The sequence below is a fragment of the Chelonoidis abingdonii genome, chromosome 12, assembly GCF_003597395.2.
Source record: "Chelonoidis abingdonii isolate Lonesome George chromosome 12, CheloAbing_2.0, whole genome shotgun sequence".
Lineage (NCBI taxonomy): Eukaryota > Metazoa > Chordata > Testudines > Testudinidae > Chelonoidis > Chelonoidis abingdonii.
The window spans coordinates 4303387-4327597 of record NC_133780.1 but is presented as its reverse complement, the minus strand read 5'-3'; the positions used below and the strand labels follow the sequence as shown (position 1 = coordinate 4327597).

The 24211-nt window shown below is 50.1% G+C and overlaps 2 protein-coding genes across 2 annotated transcripts; one reads left to right on the top strand and one right to left on the bottom strand.

Moving 5' to 3' along the window:
- Nucleotides 1-10625: 10625 nt before the first annotated feature.
- Nucleotides 10626-12414, top strand: LOC116829192 (C-type lectin domain family 2 member D-like). Its single transcript, XM_032787893.2, has 3 exons — nucleotides 10626-10864; nucleotides 11662-11771; nucleotides 12170-12414. Exons 1-3 carry the CDS (start codon nucleotides 10673-10675, stop codon nucleotides 12339-12341), a joined length of 474 nt encoding a protein of 157 aa, XP_032643784.2. The 5' UTR covers nucleotides 10626-10672; the 3' UTR covers nucleotides 12342-12414.
- A 2821-nt stretch (nucleotides 12415-15235) lies between these two features.
- LOC116829182 (killer cell lectin-like receptor subfamily F member 1) lies at nucleotides 15236-23912 on the bottom strand. Its single transcript, XM_032787876.2, has 5 exons — nucleotides 23720-23912; nucleotides 20882-21049; nucleotides 17968-18122; nucleotides 17220-17332; nucleotides 15236-15944 (listed from the first exon to the last, which is right to left on the bottom strand). Exons 1-5 carry the CDS (start codon nucleotides 23868-23870, stop codon nucleotides 15821-15823), a joined length of 711 nt encoding a protein of 236 aa, XP_032643767.1. The 5' UTR covers nucleotides 23871-23912; the 3' UTR covers nucleotides 15236-15820.
- Nucleotides 23913-24211: the final 299 nt, after the last annotated feature.

The window sequence follows — 24211 nt, the reverse complement described above, 5'->3', positions numbered from 1 at the left end:
TGCCTCCCCTGCTCCAGAGCTCCATACAGTCTCCACCTTTGCCTCCCCCCGCAGCCCATTGGTCGGGAGGCTCCCTGTCTATTGGCCAGCATGGCCAGTGGGAGCTGCACCTGAGGCAGTTGCCTGCTTGCGGATGCAGACCTGCCTGGCTGTGCCTCCACAGCACAGGGACGGGGAGCCACAGGTGATCAAGCCCTAGTCATCATCATCACAGGCACAGCAATTCTCTGGATATTTAATTTCACTGAGGCAAGTAATTCAGTCTGCTCTTCCTTTCCAGACAGTTCGTGGCTTTTTCTGTAAGAAAATTTACAATTTCTTTGCAAAGAAGTCCATTTATAGTTGTTTCACTTGAGAAGCATATTTTCTGGTTGTTCATAAGCTCATTAATTTTGTTAACTCCTTTTCATAGGTAATTTTAAAGTCACTTGAATTGTACTTGTTTTTTTCCATTGGTTCAAAAAGCATGAGGAAAATATGCAGATTTTTATTTGTGTGGGCCAAACCACCCTGTGTGAAAATGTAAATGTTGGCGCTAGAAAAGCTCTGCAAGGGTAAGGGTCCCTTCAGGAAGTTGTCCTCAAGTCAGTCATTCTTATGGGCTTTCCATTCTACTGTTCCATCCTATAGTGACAGGGATCAGTGTCTCCACCCACAGGGAGAGGCAGAAGACTGGGTCAACCCTGCATAACATAAAAACATAAGAACGGCTGTACCGGGTCAGACCAAAGGTCCATCTAGCCCAGTATCTGTCTACCGACAGTGGCCAATGCCAGGTGCCCCAGAGGGAGTGAACCTAACAGGAAATAATCGAGTGATCTCTCTCCTGCCATCCATCTCCACCCTCTGACAAACAGAGGCTAGGGACACCATTCCTTACCCATCCTAGCTAGTAGCCATTTATGGACTTAACCATCATGAATTTATCCAGTTCTCTTTTAAATGCTGTTATAGTCCTAGCCTTCACAACCTCCTCAGGTAAGGAGTTCCACAAGTTGACTGTGCGCTGCGTGAAGAAGAACTTACTTTTATTTGTTTTAAACCTGCTGCCTATTAATTTCATTGGTCGTCCCCTATTTCTTGTATTATGGGAATCAAGTAAATAACTTTTCCTTATCCATTTTCTCCCATCACTCATGATTTATTATACTCTTATCATATCCCCCTTCGTCTCCTCTTTTCCAAGCTGAAGAGTTCTAGCCTCTTTAATCTTTCCTCATATGGGACCTCTCCAAACCACCTATCATTTAGATTGCCCTTTTCTGAACCTTTTCTAGTCCAGTATATCTTTTTGAGGTGAGGAGACCACATCTGTACACAGTATTCGAGATGTGGGCGTACCATGGATTATATAAGGCATAATATATTCTCGTCTTATTCTCTACTCTCTTTTTAATGTTCCTAACATCCTGTTTGCTTTTTTGACCGCCTCTGCACACTGCATGGACATCTTCAGGAACTATCCACAATGACTCCAAGATCTTTTCCTGACTCGTTGTAGCTAAATTAGCCCATCATATTGTATGTATAGTGGGTTGTTTTTTCCAATGTGTGTGATTTACTTGTACACTTATCCACATTAAATTTCATTTGCCATTTTGTTGCCCAATCACTTAGTTTTGTGAGATCTTTTTGAAGTTCTTCACAATCTGCTTTGGTCTTAACTACCTTGAGTGGTTTAGTATCATCTGCAAACTTTGCCACCTCACTGTTTACCCCTTTCTTTAGATCATTTATGAATAAATTGAATAGGATTGGTCCTAGGACTGACTCTTGGGGAACACCACTAGTTACCCCTCTCTATTCTGAGAATTGACCATTAATTCCTATCCTTTGTTCCCTGTCTTTTAACTAGTTCTCAGTCCATGAAAGGACCTTCCCCTTTATCCCATGACAGCTTAATTTATGTAACAGCCTTTGGTGAGGGACCTTGACAAAGGCTTTCTGGAAATCTAAGTGCACTATGTCCACTGGATCCCCCTTGTCCACATGTTTGTTGATCCCTTCAAAGAACTCTAATAGATTAGTAAGACACAATTTCCCTTTACAGAAACCATGTTGACTATTGCTCAACAGTTTGTTTTTCTATGTAGCTGACAATTTTATTCTTAACTATTGTTTCGACTAATTTGCCCGGTACCGACGTTAGACTTACCGGTCTGTAATTGCTGAGATCACCTCCAGAGCCCTTTTTAAATACTGGCATTACATTAGCTAAGACTTGTCCTCTACCCTTGTTCTCTGTCCACTCCCTCTACCAACCCCTTTGGTCTCCCTAGGATTCCCTCTCCCGTTACTCCCTGTAAGTCATCCTTCTCTGGAGCATTTCATGAAGTAAAGTCTGTCATTACAGGTTCTTATCTCTGTAATGTATTTAATTTTGATGTATTTGTTAAGTGTTAATTAATGCACTATGGGAGTCCTCTTTAGCCCTCTGTATAAATTGATTTCCTTCTTTCCATATGTTTTGCCCATAGGGTTTTCTGCAGCCTTAGGGCAGCCAGCAATAACCCCTGTGCCTTTGCAATGGGGGGGGACCATGAATTCACTATTTATGTGATTTGCAAGAAGTGTTATCATTACTCAAGGTACCAAATGTGTTTAAATGATATAAGTGCCTTGTAAAATCCCAAAGCAAACTTGTTTTCATTTCTCATATGATCTCATATGCAGTATACACACTTTTCATTAATTATGAGTTGAATTCTTCATTATTGTTGTTATTAGTTAAGTTACTGTTGTTTTTTTCCCGGGAGTGGAAAAACGTGTTCTGTTTTATAGGTTGAATGATTGAATGACATAATATCCCCCGCTCCCAATGTCCATCACTAAGTCTTGTAATTTTGTCAAGTATTTGTCACGCAACATCCTGGCATCTACCTCTGCCTTGTGCTTCAGGGGGCCTGGGCAGTTAGCGGGGGACCTGGCCCCAGCCCACTCTGCTTCACCTCGCCGGCTCCTGGCATTGCTTAGGCGTGGGAGTTTTGGGGAAGTGGGGGCCGCGTGGGAAGAGGTGGGGTGGAGCAGGGGTGCTTACTGCTGTTGGTGCCAGGCACCCTGCTAATCCCCCCCCCCCGGCCACCCTGGAGCCCCCATCCCCTGAAGCATGGGGCCCTCCCAAAGTGCGGGGCCCAGGGTGGTTGCTCTGGTCTGTTCTATGGATGGGATGGATCCACTTGGGCACCACCAAAAATTATACAAACCTGCTGCCCATGACTCTTGGAGGTGGCAGTGGATACTTCCTGACATGCTGTTTGGACTAGCTTAGCAACCCCTTCTCCGTAGTGACCCTAATCACCCTGCCTCTGGTTTTCACCTACTGTGCTGACCTTGCCGCTGCTGGTCTCTCACGGCACTGGAAGGGTGACACTGTGTGACGGCTTCCAGCGAGCTTCCCCTCTAGCTGCTGCATTTGGGGGAGGAAAGGTCTGTACTGAGAGGTGAATGAAGTTACAACGTTCCTGGCTGCTCCGGCCCACACGCTGCACAGGCAGTTAGACTGCGGCTGGCCCGTGGCAGGGGGCTCATGCCCGTGTGGTTCAGGCAAAGGGCTGATTGTGGGGTAGATGTTGCGGTCGGGCTGCAAACGTACCACAAGAAGCGTCTCCACCGCCCTGCGTCCGGCTGTGCCGGATGGGCCCGGGCAGCGGGTGCTCGGTCTGCGGAAGGACTTTGTTCGGTAACCCCACACGCCTACCCTGCGCGGCGGTCGGAGAGCGATCACACCGCCCCCGGGAGGAGGTTCCCATCGGGTGGGTCTGGGGAGGAGCATTGCGCGGCGCTGAGTGGCGGAGCGGCTCCAGGGGCGGGGCGCTGAATTGCAGGTCACACACGGTGCATGAAGATACTCAGCTGAGCCGAGAACTAGCAGCCGGGTCCGGCCGGCAGCGCTGCTCGTTTCTCCCCGTGTCCGGTCCCCGCGATCCAGGCCCGGCCCCGCACGTGCCGCCCGGCCGGAGCCCGCGGGACGCTCGGGTAAGAGGCGCCGCCGGCCGGGGAGACCGAAGGACCGAGCGGGGTCGGGGGGGTGCGGAGAGAGAGAGACAGACACACACACACACAGATACAGACACACACGTATCTGTGTGTGTCTGTATCTGTGTGTGTGTGTGTGTCGCGCGCGGAAGCGGGATGACGGGGTCGGGGAGAAAGTCCCTCTCCCCCCTTATGGCGGGGGCGAAGGACCGAGTGGGAGAAACTTTTTCGGAGACGCGAAGTTTGCTCGACTTTCTGTCGGTTCGAGCGTTACCAGCGCGCCCCTAGCGGCAAACCAGGCACATGCTGCACGTGCGCAGTTAGGGACCGGGGCCAAATGAGCCACCTGTCCCGCCCCCCGTGTTCGGGTGTTAAACCCCCGAGGCGGGCCCGTGGGTGCCTGTCACGCGTGGGTAGAGCCCGGCGGGTGGGTTCTGTAGCAGATCAGGTCTCTGAAGCCCTGGGGGGTGGAGGGGTCGCTGGGGGCTAAGGGGGTTTAATCATCATGGCACCGCCTCTGGCAGGGGGTTTGGCTGCTGGGCAGGGAACTTGAACCACAAATCGCCCCCCCGGCCCTGACCTGTCCTGCTGGGTCCGTCTCGGCTTCCAGATTGGCTGGAGAGTCCGGAGCAGGCAGGGGGACCAGGGCCAGGACCCCCGCCCCGGCTCGGCTTTGCTGCTGCTGAATCGGACCCAGTCAGACAGAGAGGAGCCGACCCCAGCCCAGGGCCTGCAGCAGCATCTGTAGCCTGAGTGTCGCTGAGAGACAATGGGGCCAGGAACTGGGGCTGCTGAGAGTGAAGTGCCGCTGCAGGAGTTGCGTGTTGAGGGCAATGGACACCTGGAGACTGTCGGGGAGCCAGGTAATGGGACATCCCTGGCTGGGAACAGGCTGGAGGAGACATTGAGGCTGCCCCACTTGGGGCTGTGTTCTCAGTGGCAGCAGCCAGTGCCCAGTAACCCCCTGTCTGTGGGCAGCAGGGACTGGACCTCTCCCAGGGGCTCTCAGGGCACCGATCCTTGGCTCACGGCTGCTGCCTAGCGCACACAGCGGTGGCCGTGGGACTGTGCAGGGGCCTTTTGGGCTGGGTGTGTCAGACCCCCTGTGACTGCCCTGGCCCAGCTCTGTCTGGTTCCTTCTCCCCCCTTCTGCTGTGTGTGGCCAGTGCGAGACCCCAGTGTGCGGGGACAGGAGCACTCGGCAGTGTGGGCACAGCCAGTGCTTGGCAGGGGGCAGAGTGGGGGTGGGGATGGGGGGAGGGCTGCTTGAGGTCCTGCAACCAGAACATGTGGGTCCTTGTCTCTGTGCCCCTGATCTCACCAGGCCCCGTGACAGCCTGGCTGGGGGTGCCCAGGGAGGGCTCTGGGCTGAGGGGAAGGAGGGACTGTTCTGCCAGCCCCAGCCTGCCTGAGCCTCCAGGCGCCTCTCCCAGAGCGTCTGACGGAAGGAGCAATTGACAGAACAGGGCATGTTCTAGGGCAGCTCCAGCCCTTGTGCTGTCAGTGAGACGTGTCCTCATGGCCCTGCCTGACGGGTCTTTGTGTTTCAGAACCTCGTCGTAATGGCAAGAAATGTAACTACAAGAAATATACAGTTGTGCTCTCGGTCGCCCTCGCAGTTGTGTTCTTGGTTTTCATCATCACTGGTGAGTTCTCAGCCCTCCTGTCCCCCTCTCTGCACTTCCCATTCCCCCTGGAGCCACGACAGTCACAGTCGTTCCTCCTGGCCTGTCTGGTTTCCACACCTAGGACAGAGGATTCCTGGGGAATGTTCCTCCATGACCCTCCTCCTACTCCCTCCCAGACCCCTGCACCTGGGCACTCTCTGTGTCGGACAATCTGACTGTGATTCGTTCCCCCCAGCCCAGCTCTGAGCACTTTGCGCCAAAGTCACTGTTGCTGGGCCCCAGGGATGGTCACTGATACCCCCCGTGCAGAGTGGGGGTGATTGACAGAAGGTGGTGCAGGGCAGCAATGAGCTGGGCCCTCTGCCTGCAGCATGTCGCCCTGAGGTACCAACCTGGCCTTCCTGCATCTGCGGGTCGTGCCCAGGGCTGGGCTGGCAGATACTGCAGCGCTACTGAAATGAGCATAGAACTCAGCACCGACACTGCCATTAACACTGTGTTTGTTGTACTTAAAGTACTGTACAGGATCTTTTCAGGAGGAATAAGGCAAAACGCCACATTTATTAGTAACGCACGTATTAATTAACACATCATATGCATATGATATATAACGTAGATAATGTTTTCACCCCTCTAGCCAGAAGGCCCTAGTACTCTCTCTCTCTCTCTCTCTCTCTCTCTGTCTGTCTTTTTGTTGTTACCAACTAGTTGCTCCCCCTAACTGAACTGGCCAGGTGAGTTAGATGGGGGAAGGGGAGGAGCCGGGCTTCTGCTGATTCGGATCGATGCTCTGATGTTGACAAGATGAGACCCGGGGTCCTATGCAAGACACCTCACATTTATAGCAGCTTCCCTCTCATGCAAATCTGTGTCCCTTGGTCCTTTGTCCTGCTTATCTCTGGGTGTTGTCCCAATGCTGCAAAGAGTGTGTTTCCGAAGGAAGGTGCTGGCTTATAACCCCGGAGGCCCTCAGTATGTCTGCTTGTCTTTAATGAGCCCACTTGACACGTTTTATTGTCCTTGGGTCTGGCTCCCAGCCCATTTCCAATGGTTGAGGCTGTCTGGAGGTGCTGCTTTCCACGCCTTGCTCATCCACACCTCATTTATTCAACAGGGTAATTGATTAAGAGTGTGTGTGTGTCTGTGTGTGTGTGTATCTTGTTCTACTGCTAGCAAAAAGACATTTTTTCCCTATCTTATTCTATCCTTAGGGGCTATAACATTATACCAAGGGCAATGCAAAATTTCTGCATGAGGCTTTGGTACAAAGTTTCATGAAAACAGAGGTCACACGTGGGTAGACCCACTGCAAGGTTATATGAAGAAAATTATCAGAGATTTATCTACATTGTCCCCCTTTTGACCTCTCAAGAACAATTCTTGAGTGGTCACCAGGGCCGGCTCTAGGCACCAGCTTATCAAGCTGGTGCTTGGGGCAGCCACTCTGGAGTGGGATGGCATTTTCAAGTATGCGGTGACAAGTCAGCGGAGGGTCCCTCGCTCCTGCTCTGAGCGAAAGACTTCCCTCCAAATTGCCGCAGATCGTGATCACGGCTTCTTCTTCTTTTTTTTTTTTTTTGGCTGCTTGGGGTGACAAAACCCCTGGAGCCGGCCCTGGTGGTCACCATGTAAACCTTCTGTTTCTGTTGCAAACAAACCAGACAATCATAACCAGGTTGAATATAACTAAAACCATTACAATTGACCAAACACCAGATATGACATAAACACAAATGCAAACAAGCATAATGATAATAATTGGAAATACAATACAACCATCACCATGACAATAATTGGGTACATGGGCCTCATTTTGTTTGTCAAAGTTTGATGCTCCAATAGCCATCAAACAATAAAAGTCACGGAGGTCATGACCTTAAGCACACACAACAAATGAGACTTTGTAGGAGTACCACAGTTGTTATGCAAGGTTAAGCTGATTTGGACTTAAACTAACATTCAGTTGCTAAAAACGTTGCAGAATCCCCCATTCCTAACAGTTCTCAAGAGGTTTCTGGGGACCTGAAAGATGGGGCCCTGCAATCATGGGCCAAGGTTTTACAGGTTATGGGGGCCCAAGAACTTCCCTTCAGTGTTTGGGGAAGTAGAACCAGGATGCATAGAGGAAAGTGTGGAATTAACAATACGAGCAAATATAACTAACAATACAAATGTATCGATAACAAAAATTAACAGCAAAATGACTTTTAGAGAACCTAACAAAAAATAAACCTGATGCATTGGGGATCAAAGTCTTTTGGACACAAGTGGTGATTGATAAGTTGGATGTACGTGGGGGAAGTAGAGAGAGGAAAAGACATTTGCCCTGTCTAGTGTAGTATCCTCGTTTTCTGGACCTAGTGCTAGCACAGGACACCACTAGAGACAGACACAGAACATGAACATGCAACACGGAACACTGAACGCAGACTTTGTCGTGACACTATAACCAGGGTATTTTTGTGACTCTTTAGCTGGTACCAGCTCTCCTGATCTTCCAGTTCAGAGGCTGAAAGAGAGAAGCTTAGAAACAAATTAGCACAGTGCTCTCATGGCAGACCCTGCTCAGTCTCTGCCACAGTGTGTTCGGTACTTGGGGCTGCACAAATGCTTATTAAGTGGTGCATTTCTTGTGAGTGTAAATCCTCCCTTTCTTCCAGTAAAAAGGCATTAACACTCCATCTAGAAAAATGTTCCTGTTTTAAAATCTCCAGCCATTTTGCCATGGCCTGGAGATCTGAGGCAGAAGCAGGCACTGTTAACTGTTTCACTCTCACCACCCTCCCTCGTGGTGGTGACTGTTCTTTTGGTTACTGCTGCAATAACATTTGGCCCTGGGAGGAGGCATCCAAATATCCCCTTCCCAACCTCCAGAGGGGTCTCAAAAGGCTGCCCCTTCTAAGGTCTCAAATGTCCCTTCTCCTGAAGTTACAGCCACGATTTGTTTATTTCCAAATTCCAATTTTTGTTCCAGTTGGTTAATGAGGGTTTTACAGTGGTTATGGTCAGCGAGGGCTCTCCCTTGTTCTATAGTTAACTTTTTGACCATTCCCTGTAGTACCTCATGAAATTTCTTTTTCAATTTTCTTCTCTTTTGTATGCCCCTGTAGGATTTGAGAGTGCTGTTTTAACTCTCTGTACCCATCCTTAAGGGCATCTAGCTGGGTTTGGGTACTAATGGAAATACATTTCCCTTTCTCTGCTTCTGCAGCAGAGGCTTGTAAATCTTGGTGCAGTGTCTTGTTTTCATTTTTACATTCAGCCAATTGAAGGAATACCACGTTACAGGTATTCCATAGAAGCCAAACTGCAGCTGCTTCCTTTTTTATTTGAGTTGAGGGTTTATATATCAATATGTATTGAGGCAGTTTATCATCTAGGTCTGAAATTGTATGGACATCAGCTAACACTTGATCAGACCAAGGGCTGTGTCCGAATTTTTGCAGGATGTGTTTAAAAGGGATAACGTCTTTTACAAATGCCAATTTCTCTGTCTCCTCTCTGGGACCCTTCTTAAAATACTCTTTCATTTAAACTGGGGCCTTTTGCTGTACCCTGTCCATCCTAGGCAGCACTGGAAGGGGCCCACAGGCCTGGCAGCCTTTCTCCTGGGGGCCTGCATATTCCCATATCCAGCTCTGTACAGGGTGTGAAAAGTGAAACTGTGCAACACAGCTGCAGCAGCTCCCTGAAATGAGGGACACAAATCACACCCTGAGCAGGACTGTAAAGCGTCGTATGCACTGATTGCCCTGCTCTGTTTGTGCGTGAGCACTAGTGCGCACAGCACACTGCACCGCGAAATCTCCAGGGAAATACATGCCTGGTGCATGACCTGCTCGTTCTTTGGTCACCACTGCACCGGCCGCTAATGTTCTCCTAAACTTGTGTATCCTCGCCCCAGGGGAAGGCTTAAACTAGCTACAGAATTATTGCGGTGCAAAATGGAGGTACAAAAAGTGACATGCACAAAAATGGCTGGAGGGGTTTGAGTCCAACTCCTCCCTGCCCCAAAAAGGAGTCAACACAAAATTCCCTTGAGACTAAGAGTGAACAGGAGTGATTGGGGGCAAGAGGTGTGGGGGTGGGCAGACTAACTGACATGGTGTTTGGAATGGGTTAGCAGCTCTTCCCCACAGTGACCCTAATAACCCTGCCTCTGGTTATGCACCTACTGCTCTGACCTTGCCAATAGCTCCTTGGTGTCAGTTATGGGTGGCCCCACTGCTGCTGCTGTCTCTGGCACTGAAAGGGTTACACTGCAGGCGGATCAGCGAGGGCTTCTAGATTCTAGCTGCTGTATTGGGGGAGAAATGTCTGTAGATGAGAAATGCATCAGGTTGCAATTGGCCGGTCAGTGTAACTGGCCATTTCCTGGCGCCGCCATGTGGCATTTTGTGTCCTTCCTTCTCACTTGGCTTTTATTGCTCTGTTGATCGTGTGGATGTTGATCTTGTGCCTGGGATGAAAAGCTCTGAGCTGTGTTAGTCCCCCCAGGCTGGGAGTGTCCTTGGAATCCTTCCTGCCAGGCAAATGTGTCACAACAAATGTCTCCATCGCCCTGCATCTGGCTGTGCTGGATGGGCCCGGGTAGCGGGAGTTCAGTCTGGGGAAGGGAAGGGAAGGGAGTTTGTTCCCATCTTCATCTCAACCTGCCTCTCCTGGGAAGCCAAGAGCAGAGCAGGGAGAGGGGGGCAGCAGCCCAGGCTAGCAGAACTCCTTGGGGTAATAGACCCTGGCAAATCAGATTGAACTTGATCTGTCATCCAGTGTCGCTCTTCTTGCTGCTGGCCCGATAACTGTTCCCTCTGTCTGCAGCTCCCTGCCCAGCCCCTGCTGTAACACTCCACTTGGGCTTGGTTCTCTGTGCTTCAAAGCATGAGCTGTTTGTCAGTTGCATCCCTAATGAACGTGAACCCGAGAAAGCAGCCCAGTGAGATGGGGTTCAAGTAACCCCCTTCGGGGGCTGGATTCCCAGCATCCTGCTGCCAGGGGGAGTGTCAGAAGCCTGGGGTGCCAGGGCTCATCTCTCGCCACAGACGGGCAGGTCCCCTCTTACAACATCTGTTATGTTCCCATTTTCAGTGTTGCTATCTAGGTGTTCACCAGCTGCCCTCGGCCCCTGGTGCCCAGATGGCTGGGTCGGGTACGGAGGGAAATGCTACTGTTTCTCCGAGGCCGAAGGGAACTGGGCCTACAGCCAGAACAACTGCTCCTCCCTTGGTGCCTCCCTGGCTGTGACTGACACCCTGCAGGACCTGGTGAGAGACTCTCGTTGCAATGGCCTGGTCTTGGCTCAGTGCCGGCTGTTGCAGTAGGACTTGGGCTCTGCCCCTGTGGGGCGAGGAGCGGCTCTAAGCCCTCTTATGCTCGGAGGACGGAGTGAATGGACTTCCAGCCACTGAATGCCAGGCCTGGTTGGACCTGTGGCTCTAGTGTCAGTCTGTGACCGCAGGGATCATCCCCTGTCAGCCTTCCCAATAGGAGACTGCCCCTCTCTAGGGCTGGGCTGGCTCAGGTGTCTCCTGGGCTGCATGGGACTGGAGAGGGGGTTGACATCCCAGCTCAACTTGGATAGGTGAAAGGGCAGCCAGCTGAGAATGAGGGAGCTCCTGTTAGCCCTGGTCCCTTCTGGCTGAGGACTGGGGGGCTCTTCTCTCATCCCTGTCCCCTCCCTGCATCCCTTATTGAGATCAGCTGGGCTCTTTCTTTCCTCTTCTCCTGCAATGGTGAGGGGAGCTCAGCTGCTCTGTAAGGAGAGGCTTTGACACAGAATGTGGCCTTGCTCCCTCCAACTCCCCATGCAGCTTAGACCCAGCAGCACCCAAGAGCTGCCCCAGCCCAGGGCAGATTGGGATGAGGAGGAGCTGGGTTTGAGGTGGGAGGGTTAATACTGAATTACCCAGAGCTGGGCAAGAGGGAGGAGAAAATCCCCAGCCACCCCCTGGAAACACTCAGAGCCCTTCCGTGTACACCTGGGATTCCCCACCCCCCACCACAGCCTGGGGGAGCAGCAGGGTCAGGGCTCTGACACCACCTCTCCCTCTGCTGTTTTTAGGATTTCCTGCTGCGCTATAAAGGCAAAGACCAGCATTGGATCGGCCTCCGGAGGGAGCAGGAGCTGGGCCAGCCCTGGAAATGGGCCAATGGCACTGAATTCAACAACCTGTGAGTCTTTTTGATCCAGCTCTTCTGTGTGGTTTTACTGCTGCTCCTTATGCTGATACTCACCTGGAATCTTCCCCTGAGGAAGACTGGGTGGGTTGGGCCTGCAGGGGCCCATCCAAACCCAGCTGGGGGCGGGGGGAGCAGGAAATGGGGTTTAAAATATCCCCCCAGCATAAATTCTCCATGGAGGCCAGTTGATCTTAGAACCTCTCCTGGCCCTGCTGCCCACTGCCCCCCCCCCCCGGGGGCGGGGCCTCTGGCTGGTGCAGGAGGGGGAATCAGGAGAGGCTGTGAATGCAGCAGCTCCCTGCGCTCTACAAGTGTCTGTTCCTGTCTGTGATTGATGGGGAAACACCCAACTCCTGCCTGACACCAGTTCCCTGGCTTCTGTCTTGCAGGTTTGGAATAACAGCAGATGGTGACTGCGCATATCTGAATGACGAGAATAGGGTCAGCAGCTTGCGATGCACCAGTGAGAGACACTGGATCTGCAGCAAACCTGATGCGTTTACAAAGGCAAAGGAGGCAGCAGTGGAAGGGGGCTCACAACAAGAGTATTATCAAAATTAGCACTGGAAAAGCCTGTTCGCCCCCTTCCAGGAGCCCATTAGGTTGGAAGGGGCAGGGAGTGGGTAGGTGTGTCACACACGGACCAGGTACCAGCTCATGCCAAAGTTCCCGTGTCTCGATGGAACCCTGAGAAATCACCAGCTGGGGTCAGGCTGGCTCACCTGTGTGTTAAAATAGGTATTAACGTTATAAGAATGTGCTTAGACTTTAGTGAATGGGTGTGAGCTGCTGCAGCATTAATCCCACTTCTGACAGTCGTATCCCACATTGTAAGGTGATATTGGAGCATTTGTGGTAGGAGCCTCTGTGACTGTGAAAATCACCAGACAGGAGAGTGAATTAAATAGTGCGAAGTGCTGAACTCTAACTCCTCAGAGCACAAAGGAGGAGGTGGGATTCAAGAAGGGACTGTACCTAACTTGGTGCTGCTTGGATGCTGAGGGGCAAGGCTTTCGGAGCATATGCAAGAGATCCTCAGCTGCTGAGGCTGGGTCTGTCATACTGTTTAGATAGGGATTGCACTATAGCAAATGAAACAATGGATTCACACTCCTATGGCTCTTTTGTGTAATGTTGATTGCTAATTTGGCTCCTAAACGACTGAGCCCCGAGTATCCCTGCTATAGATGCTTCTGTTACCTTTCGAAAATTAAGATTTTTAACCTATTTGTGTTTTACATGCTTACCTGCTTTAACTTTATAAATAACAGCCTTCCTTTTTCATGAATTGTCATATAATATTGGCTACACGGGCTGTCTTGGTGTGTGATCTAAGGAGCAATTGACCTGGGGTAAGTGACTGAACCTTTGGATCTGGGAGTAACCTGAGTATTGCTAGGTTATTGCTGTGATTCTGTGTGTAAAGGATCTTCTATCACAAAGGCAGGCTCAGCTGGGTGGTGAGACAGACTGGAGTACCCAAGGGGCCTGTCTGTGACTCTGTTAGACTGTTACGGTGCCGGAGGAGTTTACACTGGATGTTTGGTTGGTGAAATCAGAGTCTAGAACTCTCAGCCAGTTGGGGTTTGTGCCTGGTTCCCAGCAGTCTGCCCAGAGGTTGGTGCGCACCCTCTCAACACACTGCGGACAGCATCAGAGCAGGGCCTTGGTTCCAGTTCCCCTGCTTACAGGATAGGAGCTGAGCCAGCCCAGAGAGGGGGTTTGGGGGCAAGGTGTATGTGACCCAGGGACCCTTTGGTGCCAACTGGCAGAGGGTGCAGGCAGTTTACAGGGATTCCCCTGGGGCTGATCGCTACATAATAGTTCACCAAAGGGGGCATATGAGGTCTGTACCGAGAGCCAGTAGCTCACTGGTCGTCATAGTCACTGTCAGATGTCTGCATGGATACTAGGAGCTGTGTATCTGTATTGAAAACATTACCCTTAAGGTCTTGGAGTTAAGACAGGTCACCAGGAGGTGATGCACCACACAGATGTTCTTGTCAGGCAGACGATAACTGAGGTTATCTCCTTGTCTTACCAGCTGTGTATTGGATGCTATTTGTGTACTGAGCCAGGTGCAAAGTGGGAGATTGTTTCTTCCTGTGGATTTTGCAATGGCGGGGGATGTGTGTCCTATTTAACAACAAAGACAAAGGATTGGTCTGGTCTATCTTGGCGTGCAGACACTCTGGATCCTTCCCCTCTGTGTAGAACTAATGAATGAAATTGTTTTAATTGTTCACTTTATTAATGTAACTTCATAAGTAAAGTTTTATGAATAAAACAACGCTCATTCATAAAATTGGTTACCCCAATAACTGGCTAATTGACCAAAAAAATGCTTGTTAAGAGCCATAACCGTTCAGTCAGCTGCCTTTGTAAGTTTCGCTATCAGTCCAATTGCTGCTTAAATCACTGAGACTTGCACTGTTTCAGTACTGTAACTTCTGTTCACCATTCATTACACTTGCCTACATCGTAACTTCTGTTTACTGTTTGCCGTCCACTACACTTGTGTATATTGTAACTTCTGTTCACTGCCATATTATAATTCAAACCCCGTTTTAAAACGCTCACTCCGTTTTGTAAAAGCTTCCTCCAACCTTCATTTTTGCAAACCTTGCTGTACTCTTTATTAGTTTAGTTTAGATGTGTGACTGAGGTATGTATGGATGGTGGAGTCAACCTCCATCCCCAGCCTGTCCTGATGAAATATTGTTCAAACACCACCGGCTGAAGATGCAGACGAGCCCTAACAAAGTAAGAAGAGCCCACCCTAAAAAGAAAAGGTACAACAGAAGGAAGAACGAAGCCAGGTCTGAGGCTGAAAGTCACGCCTGCAATTGACGGGTGATGAATCACCAAACCCAGAGGCAGCGTGACACAGCAAGACCTGTAGACTCTGGATTTAAACTAAAGCCTACAAAAAGGATGGGGGAAATGGAAGACTTTGGAGGGTAACATTCTGTTGCCAACATGGAAGGGCATCGGTGCAGGCCCAACAGAGACCCAGCTTGTCCTTGCGCCCGGCTTTCCTGGCCAGTTAGCCGCCACAAGCTATGAACCCAAGCAGCAAAATCAAGCCACGAACTCAAGCTATGTTCAGGACTGGTAACTATCCAGCAGTTGCAGAACATCCGATGGGGGTGAATGTGTGTATAAGAATTAGTTATTGGTCATAAATCGAATTATCATAATAAATGTGGCATCTTTGTCTTCCCTCCTGAAAAGATCCTTTGTAGTTTTGTCTGTTCAACGTCTGAGACAAACTGACAGCATGCAGCTGTCTTGAAAGAAGGGTCACAGCCAGCCTGGCTGTAAAGTGCTGCAAGGATTTTTAGTGACCAGGACTTAGGAGACTAGCTTGGTAAATAAATCCAGACTCTAGAACATGTCATGACTTTATTTTATATATAACCGTTTGTTTCCAACACTTCTGCTTGACTCTCGGCTTTGTTGAACTGAGGCATGATTTCACTATGAGCATATGTCAGCGCTGTGCGTTAAATGGAGCAGTGATCTGAATTGGAACTGGTAAATGTGGAGGGGGAAGCGGCGGCGGCGGAGGTGTTACTGGTTCTCTGGAAGCAGCTGCTCTGTGACTACTGCCAGTGTCTGGGGACAGATGCTCCAGGCAGCTGCTCAGAGGGCTTGAGGGTAGAGTGGGCCTATTGTGACTGCAGGCCTAGCAGCAAGCGTGTGTGTGTGTGTGTGGCCAGTGCAGTTGCGGAGCTGACCCCTGGCAGGCACAGACAAGGCTTCTTCAGGCAAAGGGCAGGTGGTGGCGAGCCCTGGGTACCCCGGGAAGCAGCTCAGGGAGTAACTTACTGCAGGTTTGGGGCAGTTATAAATTACACCCCAAGGCCCCAGCCCAGTGAGAAGGACTGAGGGGAGGGACTGTGACTGCGAGAGACACCTGAGTCCCAGCACCTCCCAGGGTTCTGCTCCACCTAAAACCACAATCCTGCCCCGTGAGACTAAACCCAAGATGCTGCGCATTACAGAGACACAAAATGAGGATCCTCAGACCCAACTGTCTATATCACGGCAGCTTCTTTCTGGCAGATCCATTTGAACTCAGCACCACATGTCTCAGATTGAATCCGGCTGCCTCTTATCCAGCCACAGCTGTTCCCTTCAGCAGAGCCTGAGACTTGAAAGCTGCAGAATTAAGAGAGTCAGTGTCATTGTGATTCCCTTTAACAAGGAAAGTCCCATAGGGGGAAGAAAGATAACACCTCTCTCTAATGGGAAGCTTGGCTGTGGTGGTGTCCTTCATATTTGTAACTTTCTTACAGAGCTTCAGGTGAGAAGGCAGCCTAGGAGGTGAGCTGAGTTAGGGGGTCTCTGGCAAGGAACTCGGCTGAAACTCATGGGTCAGTGACCTGGTGCTTTTTTGTTGGAAGTGGTCACCTTGAGCTCCTGCATCTTGGTTTTCCTTTAAAAACAAAGTCTGAGGGCTTGTCTACGCTACAAAATTAGGTTGACTTAATTTACATACAGCCACCAAAGTAACTCAATCAGCTGTTAGTCTCCACACTATCCTCCTCCTGCTAGTGATGCATGTCCTTAACAGGTGCACTCACACCAACTGAAGTGGAGCATTGTGGGGCTCTGACAGCTCCATGAGGCTCACAGCTGGAGCCCCTCAGCTGCCCTGGGATAACAGCCCCAGCTGTGAGTGTGGCACGGGGCTCAGTTTCACAGCGGAGAGCCTACCAATCTTGTCAATTTCACGGCTGCAGCTGTGAGCTCCAGGCTACAGAGCAGAGGGTGAAATTGACAGGAGTGACAGCCAACAGGCAATGTAAGTGACACCACATCTATGTGGGCACTGCGTTGCCCTACTACATTGACATAAGCGCCGTGCCTCTCGTGCAGGTGGTGTAACTGGGTTCAAAAAAGTAGTAGGTAAGTTCATGGAGGGTAGGTTCATCAACGGTTATTAGCCAAGATGATCAGGGATGCACCCTCATGTATGCGGCAATCCTAAACCTTTGACTGCCAGAAGCTTAGTGCAGCCGATGGAATGGATCACCCAATAATTGCCCTGTTCTGTTTGTTCAGATACTACGGTAATGGGGGCCAGATCAGCACCTTAGCGCTTGACTACGCTAGTGGGTGTTTCTGGTGCAGTTCTACTGGAAGCCCTGTAGTGTGGACACAGCTATATCCATATCTAAGGGCTTCTACCACTACAGCTTATGCCAGTTTCCACAATCAGCATAAGCTACACTGCTATAAGCACAGGCACATTGGTATAACTGCAGCTACACTAGGGCCTTTGCTGGCACAGCAAAAATACCCTTAACCGATGTAGTTACGCTGGTAAAACTTTTAAGGCCTTAGACAGACACTGGACATTTAACATCAGCAAGTTATATAATGGGAACTTTTCCCAAACATCTCAAACAGGAAACGTCAGGCAGCACTTACAGCATTGGATCTAACGGGGAACCATCCACCCAGGTCCATTTCCCCCCTGCGGGTGTCACTGTAAGTCCAATCCAGATGTAGCTTGAACCTTGTGTAACATCCTGTATGAAATCCTGTGAGGTGCAAAGCAGAGGGGAAGGGGTGAATATGCCGTAACAGGCTAGAAGAATTCCCTTACTGCTCCTGTTTAATACCTGCTCTTGGCTTCAGTGGCTCTGCCCATAATGCCAACAGGAGAACCCATCAGCCCCTGAGCTAACTCACCCTCACCCCTGGGTGAGCAGAGTCTCTCTATGAAGACATGGTAAAACCAGCACCAGTCCTTGGTGTCACAGGGTGAGCTGGCCCTTTAAGGGAGTCCTGGGTTCAGCCTGACCTGTGACTAGGTGCCCCTGGACAAAGAGGTTCAGGTGAGGGAAGCAGAGGACCAAGAACTCAGGCCTGGTGGGGTTACAAAGTCAGTCAAAGCAGGGTGAGATTTGATAGAGTAGGGGGGTTCTGTGAGTAGCTCTATGCAGAATGACTCAGGGGTGGGAAAGCTGTGGGGGTCTTGTTCTAAACTGTATGTTAATTAGCCAGATGCCCCAGAAGGGGAGAAAACTCCCCAGAGCTGAGTTTGGATAACTGGAGGGAAGGAGAAATGGGGCAGAGGAGTAGAGCCAGGCTGGATAAACCTGCTGCTCTGGGACTGTAACTAGGGACACACATCTCTTTCCAGCTGGAGTTTGATGAGCCTATATTTTGTTACCATCTCTTCCTGGTTCTGGATCACGAGCATTTGAGCACTCTTCCCCAAGCAGTGGTCACGGCTCCGAGTCCAGTCTTTACTCTCTTTAGACAGCCAGTAGCACTTGTTCCCATGCAGCAGCCAGTCCCAGGGGCACAGTTTGCACCCAGAGCCCTCTGGAAGGGGAGATGGGAACAGAGGTGTCATTCATTCTGAAAATTCAAACTGCTGCTGGCTGAAAATGCTTATTCAAGTTCTTTTTTAATGGGAATTGCCATTTTGACCAAAAGGAAAGTGTTTATTTTAGTTGAAATTGTTCATTTTTTTGACTGTGTGTGTGTATGTAAATACAAAATGGAAATACAGATTTTTTTTCCATGGGCAGGATTTCATTTAGTTTTCATGAGGGAAAAAACCACTTACCATTAACATTTTCCCCACTGGAAATGAGAGGGAGCAGTTTTACTTTTTACTTCCTTCAAAGGACAGCAAACTTCCATTTCTTTTCACATTTTCCATAAAATAGGTTTACAAATGTACCAGCTCTACTTCTAGATATTGCTGAGTTTCCCCTACAGACATGTAAAGAGCCTTTGCTCTCAATATACTAGCAACGGCTTTCCTCAGGGTCAGCACTCAAACAGCTGGGCATGCTGCAGGCCAGCTCAGCAAGGTGCTGGGAGGCCAGAGAGGAGAGAATTCACTCCAGGTCTTTACACAGAGTTGGTTTCTTACTAAAGACCTGCTCTGACTCAGTCACAAGTTCTGGGCTTGATGCAGGAATCACTGGTTGGGGGAGGAATCTCTGGCTTGGTGCATTCAAATGTAATTCCTTGGGGTTTGATCATGTGAGCTTATAAAAGCTGAACAGAGACAGACCCAGCCTGTGCCCCAATGGGAGACCTCAAGGGAAACTCAGCGTTGAAACAAATAATATGGGTGGCTGAGAAGGAGGGACACCCCCAACTAAGGCAGAACCGAACCCAGAGACCCAACCTGGCAGCTGGGGGCACTGTATCACTGCTGGCGTCACAATTCAGCTGAGAGTTAAAAGCAAGATCCATTGCAAACCCTATGGCTCTTCTTTAATGGTAGAGGTCTGAGTCAGTTCAAATTACAGTTCTGGGGACTACAATTTGCCTCGCTCAAATGTCCTGTGAAATTCCAAAAGGCGAGTAAATTCTGCTTCGACCATTCCCCTAAGAGATCATCTGCCAGAGTTGTGTGCTGCTGAACAGCTGTTGAGTTTCACCCCAGAGGTGGCTGCACGTCAGTAGTGGGGGAAATGATTCCCATAAGAACTACGTGGTTTGTAAAGCACTTTGGGATCCAGCCTCTCGAGCAGCTGCGTTATTACACAATTGTTAAGATTGTCTGTGCTCTAGCAATGGGAATTATTCTGCCCACCAGATGTCACTGCTGCTCCTCTCCATAAAGGGCTGAGAATTATTTATTGTGCTTAGGCTGTTCACTCCCTGGGGAAGGGATTGTCTTTTTGGGATGTGTTTTTTAATGGCATCTGGCACAAGGGGTCCTCGATCCCTGAGGTAGGACTGCAATACAAAGAAATACAGTAGAGCTGAGAGGTTCCTGCCCTGGATCGGATTTGGGGTTGGGCTAGGGATGCTGCACGCTAGGGTGACCAGACAGCAAGTGTGAAAAATCGGGAAGGGGGTGGGGGGTAATAGGAGGGAGCCTATATAAGAAAAAGTCCCAAAAATCAGGATTGTCCCTATAAAATCAGGACATCTGGTCACCCTACTGCACACACATAGTAAGACAATCTCTGCCACAAAGAGCTCCCAGCCTAGACATCTGATGTATAACAGGTGGAGATAAAGAGGACGACGCAACGAGGAAAGAGAGAAATAAGCTGGATAATTCCTGTCCCTGGACTAACTTCTGTTGGTGGAAGATACAAACGCGGAGCTCCACAGAGCTCTTCTTCGGGGCTGGGGGAGGAAATCAGAGGAAATCCAAAGAAGAGCTCTGTGGAGCTTCAAAGTTTGTACCTTTCACCATCAAAAGTTGGCCCATGGTCTTGTCTCTCTAACTTTCTGGGACCAACCCAGCCACAACACCACTGCAGCCAACAAGGGAGAGTAACCCAACCATACTGGCACAGACAAAGGCAGCCATAGCATGTGTCTGGCACCCATGCACTGGGATGGATGAAGTGAAAAAAGACAGAGGCGCTTGGCGTGTATAGCACAACATGACACCCAAAGCATTCAAGCATATTAAAAGGTCATCCTGTTCCGCCCCCCCATCAACTTAAACATCACCCTGCTGGCTGAAGATTGTTCTCCTGCCGTAGTTATGAGCAGAATTGACTGAAAATTTTCTGTCCACTTTTCTTGACCCAAAAAATTGTCTTTTTTTTTTAAGAATAAAAATCACTGCAGAAAATGTTTCAGTTGAAATTTTCCAGTTTTTGGAAACTGTAAATTTCCTCCTACATTTAGCCTCCTTTTCGCTGCCCAAGCAGCAGTGTTGCCAACTCTCACATTTAATCACAAGTTTAATTATATTTGGTGTTTTTTCCTTTGAGCCCCAGCTCTTGGAGTCAGGGGATTGTGAGAATTTCATTTCTTTTAAAAAAAGAAAAGTTTGAAAATGTGACTTTAGTGCAACCTAGAAGCTCAGAAACCAGAAAGTGAGTAAGAAAAAAAACAACCCAACTGCAAAGGTATTATTTTTCTAAAATCTTATGATTTTTGAGGGCCTGACTAGTGGTTTTTGAGCAGCAGGGGATGGCAGTGCTGGAGTGGTGTAAATGAAGGGACCTTGTTGTGAATGAGAATCTGGCCCATGGTATTTCAAGCTGACAGTGTCCCTTTAACATGGTGACTGGGTTTTCAGTCATAGGGAGAGTCCTGTGAACTCTTCCAGGGAGAGTGACTCCTGGTTCTGGGACAGTAGGAGCTGGGGTTACCTGCCAAGTTGCCATTGTGGGGTTCACACAGAATTGATTTCAAGTGAGACCGGAAGTCCTCCAGGCAGGAGCTGCATTCAGTGCTACTGACAATTCTGGCACTATCATTCTCTGATGCGTTTGTAGCTCCTCTGGTCTGTCCTTCACACGAGACGGGCAACTGGGAAACTTCAAAACATCATCACAGTCACTTCTAAGGCAACTATTTAGGGATTAGAAACCAGCCTGTAGAGGGTGTAAAATCAAGGTTCCATCGCAGCTAAGCCAGGAGCAAAGAGAGAAACTCATTCACTGCACCTGTAAGCAGGGTCTGATGAGCTCTTCCCTGATATCTAATGATGAACTGGGGGAAGGTCTCAGGAGCAGAATGTATTTGCATAGACACGCCTACTCTGGCTAGGCATTCAGCAGACAGACCCTCTTTGTCAAAGTGATCAATGTTGGCTGGTGATGGGTTACAAATTGAATGCAGGGTAATGCAATGTTGTTCTACTGATTGTACAGGTCAAGGGCAGCAGAACTGTGCTTTGCTTGACCTGACTGAGGGGGTCACCCTAACCTTAACCTCACTTTGCTAAGCACAGGGTAGGGATGCCAACTCTCATTAAAGATTGGTGTACGGGTAAAATAGAGTTATGATTGTTTGTGGTGTCTGCCTGTAGTGTTAAGATATGTCTCCACAGTAGTTAAATATCTGTGGTTGGCTGGTGTTAGTTGCCTTCGGTTTGAGCTGCAGGATTTTGGAATTGTAATGTATGTATGTGGGCTTAGGCTGGAAACTGGGTGCTGGGAGTCTGCTAGTGTGGGGAGAGTCCTAAACCCTAGGTTCTAACCTAAACCCAAATGTTTACACAGCAATTTTACAGACCCACAACTTGAGTCAGCTGCTCCAGGCCAGCTGTAGGTGTTTAATTGTAGTGTAGACACATCCTCCCTGCTCCAGTGTTTAAAGAGAGCTGACTGGACTCAACTGAGAGTCCTTGTTTCTGTTCAGTGATTCCCAGAGCTGAGATCACTGCTGAGCAGGTCTAGGGGCTGACCCTTAGACGTGCTAGCAATCACTCATGAAGAGCTAGGCTAAGGTGGGGGGGACGTCAGAGTGCAGAGCACAGCACCGCAGAAGTCGCAATGAGCGGCAAGCAGCAACAGTGAGCCTGTTTCCTCCATGGCTCCTCTCCTGTTTCAGAGGTGGAGGGGGACCCCATGTGACTGCACCTCTAAATTCTGGATCTTCGCTGACTAAGGATGGCAGCTGTGAGTGGGGTGCAGTGGAGGGAGCGGGGAGTGGCATGTTTGTTCATCCAACTTTCACACTGGAAGATGGGAAACTGAGGCAAAGAACACTGCTCAGCATACAGGGGGGTGGGTGTTTGGACTTACCAATCATGGCGGGGGTGTTTTCCCAAATTAATGCTGGGTTTCCTTTTACTAAAAGTTTTTGTTTGTTGTACACATGGAAAGTTTTGTATCTTAGAAGCACTCAAGGATGTTTAGTTTTCCCAGATTACTGGCTGGGGGCTCAAGCCAGTTCTGATTTGTGTTAAGAGGAACCCCTAGATGTTGAACCCAGCCCTTGTTGTTGGTGACACTGCCTGGCAAAGGGGTTACCCACAGACTGAGTGTGTCACACATGCAGGGGAAGTGTAACAGTGATGCTGTCCCAGTCAACTCACACGAGTGTCATGTGCTAAGCTCCTAACTGCACCTGCTGGGATAACATCTGACCCGCAGGGTGGCAATTAAGTGTCACACATGGACTGGACTCAGAGCTGCACTCACAGCGGGGTTGTGGAAGGAGGGGGGAATTCATGGTGCTTAGCTGGACTCTGAGCATCTTGGAGCAGGGATTGTCTTGTGGTATGTTGGTGTAGCCCCGATCTCGCCTGAGCCTCTGGGTGCTGCTGCACTGGGGTGGGGGCCTGGACCCTACGCGGCAGCATTTCTCTGTTTGTAATGTGGTAACTTTGGAACGCTGCATCCAACCCATCCTGCCATTCCAGGGACTGTTCTAGGCACTGATGGGCAGAATCCAGCTGATTCTGGTGCAAATCGGAACCCCAGGAAAGCCAGATTCAGGGGAAAATCAGGCTTCCCAGGCTGCCTGGTATTGCCAGCAGAATGTCTCTCTGGCATCACCTGCACAGATCACAGACAGCAGCTTAACTTGCTGCAGGTGAACACTGTCTGTAGCCTGACCTCTAACAGAAATACGAGCCTGCCAGGCACAGTTAGTAGTGGGGAAGCGGAGTGGGGATGAGAGGGATGAGGCAGTGGTGGGGGGAAGCAGAGGAAGGTTGCCACCTCTGTGGTACAAATACCCAGGGTGATCCTGAGCCCATAAAACTGGACAGCTGGCAGCGTGCACTGAGCACCTGGGCAGATCTCCCAGGACAGCGACCTCAACAAAGGGGCAAACCTGGGAAAACCCGGCCAGGGGAAAAACCTAGGCGGGGAAAGTGGGGACCTGGAGATGGGGAGGCAGAAGTGTGGGGACACTCAGACCCTGCCATGGGGGAGAGACAATGTGTGACCCTGGTGTGGGGGGAGGGAGGAATGGGAGAGAGGTGCAGAACCCCTGGCATGGGGGGAGGGGTACACAGAGCTCCTGGCAGATGTGGGGGGGTGGAGGACAGTGGTATGGGGAGAGAGGAGCATGGGGGGCATATAGAACCCCTGGGATGAGGTTGGGTTGCAGGGACTCCCTGCAGTGGTGTGGAGGGGCTGCCAGAGCCCCTGATGGGTGCAGTAAGCTCGATACAAGCTATGAAATGTGCAACCCTCTAGTACAAATAACGTCTGTGTGCCTGTTAAACGCCTCAGCAGCCTTGAGTTACTCACCCCAGACAGCCAGTGCTACCACCGCTCCCAGCAGGACGAGGCATCCGGCCCCGGTCAGCCCTAGAGCCACCCAGATCCAGCGCGGGTACTGAGGGGAACCTGAAAGAGTCGTGTTTGGTAACACACCGTCAGCCCTAGCGGGAGGGACCATAACACACCTGGGAATGGGCTCCCCTCTGGGGCCAGCGCAGCCCCCGCCGGGGGTCGTTCTTCTCCTCCTCCGGGTGCTGCACCCAGAATGCAGCATTGAGAAGCTGAAGAGCAGTTTAATACCCACGAGGATGGGAATGAGCTAGAGCAGCACAAGGTACCTTTCTAACCGGACCCTCCCCAGCAGTTGCACCAGTGTAACTAAGTTGTTTCTAAACTGATAGTTGCAGTGGTCCCAAACCTGTGGCCGATCAGCCCTCGCTCAGAGAACCCTGGAACTCCAGCTCTAAGGGTACATGCCTGCCCTGCAGCTGGGAGGTGGCAGAGTGTGTCTGGCTACCT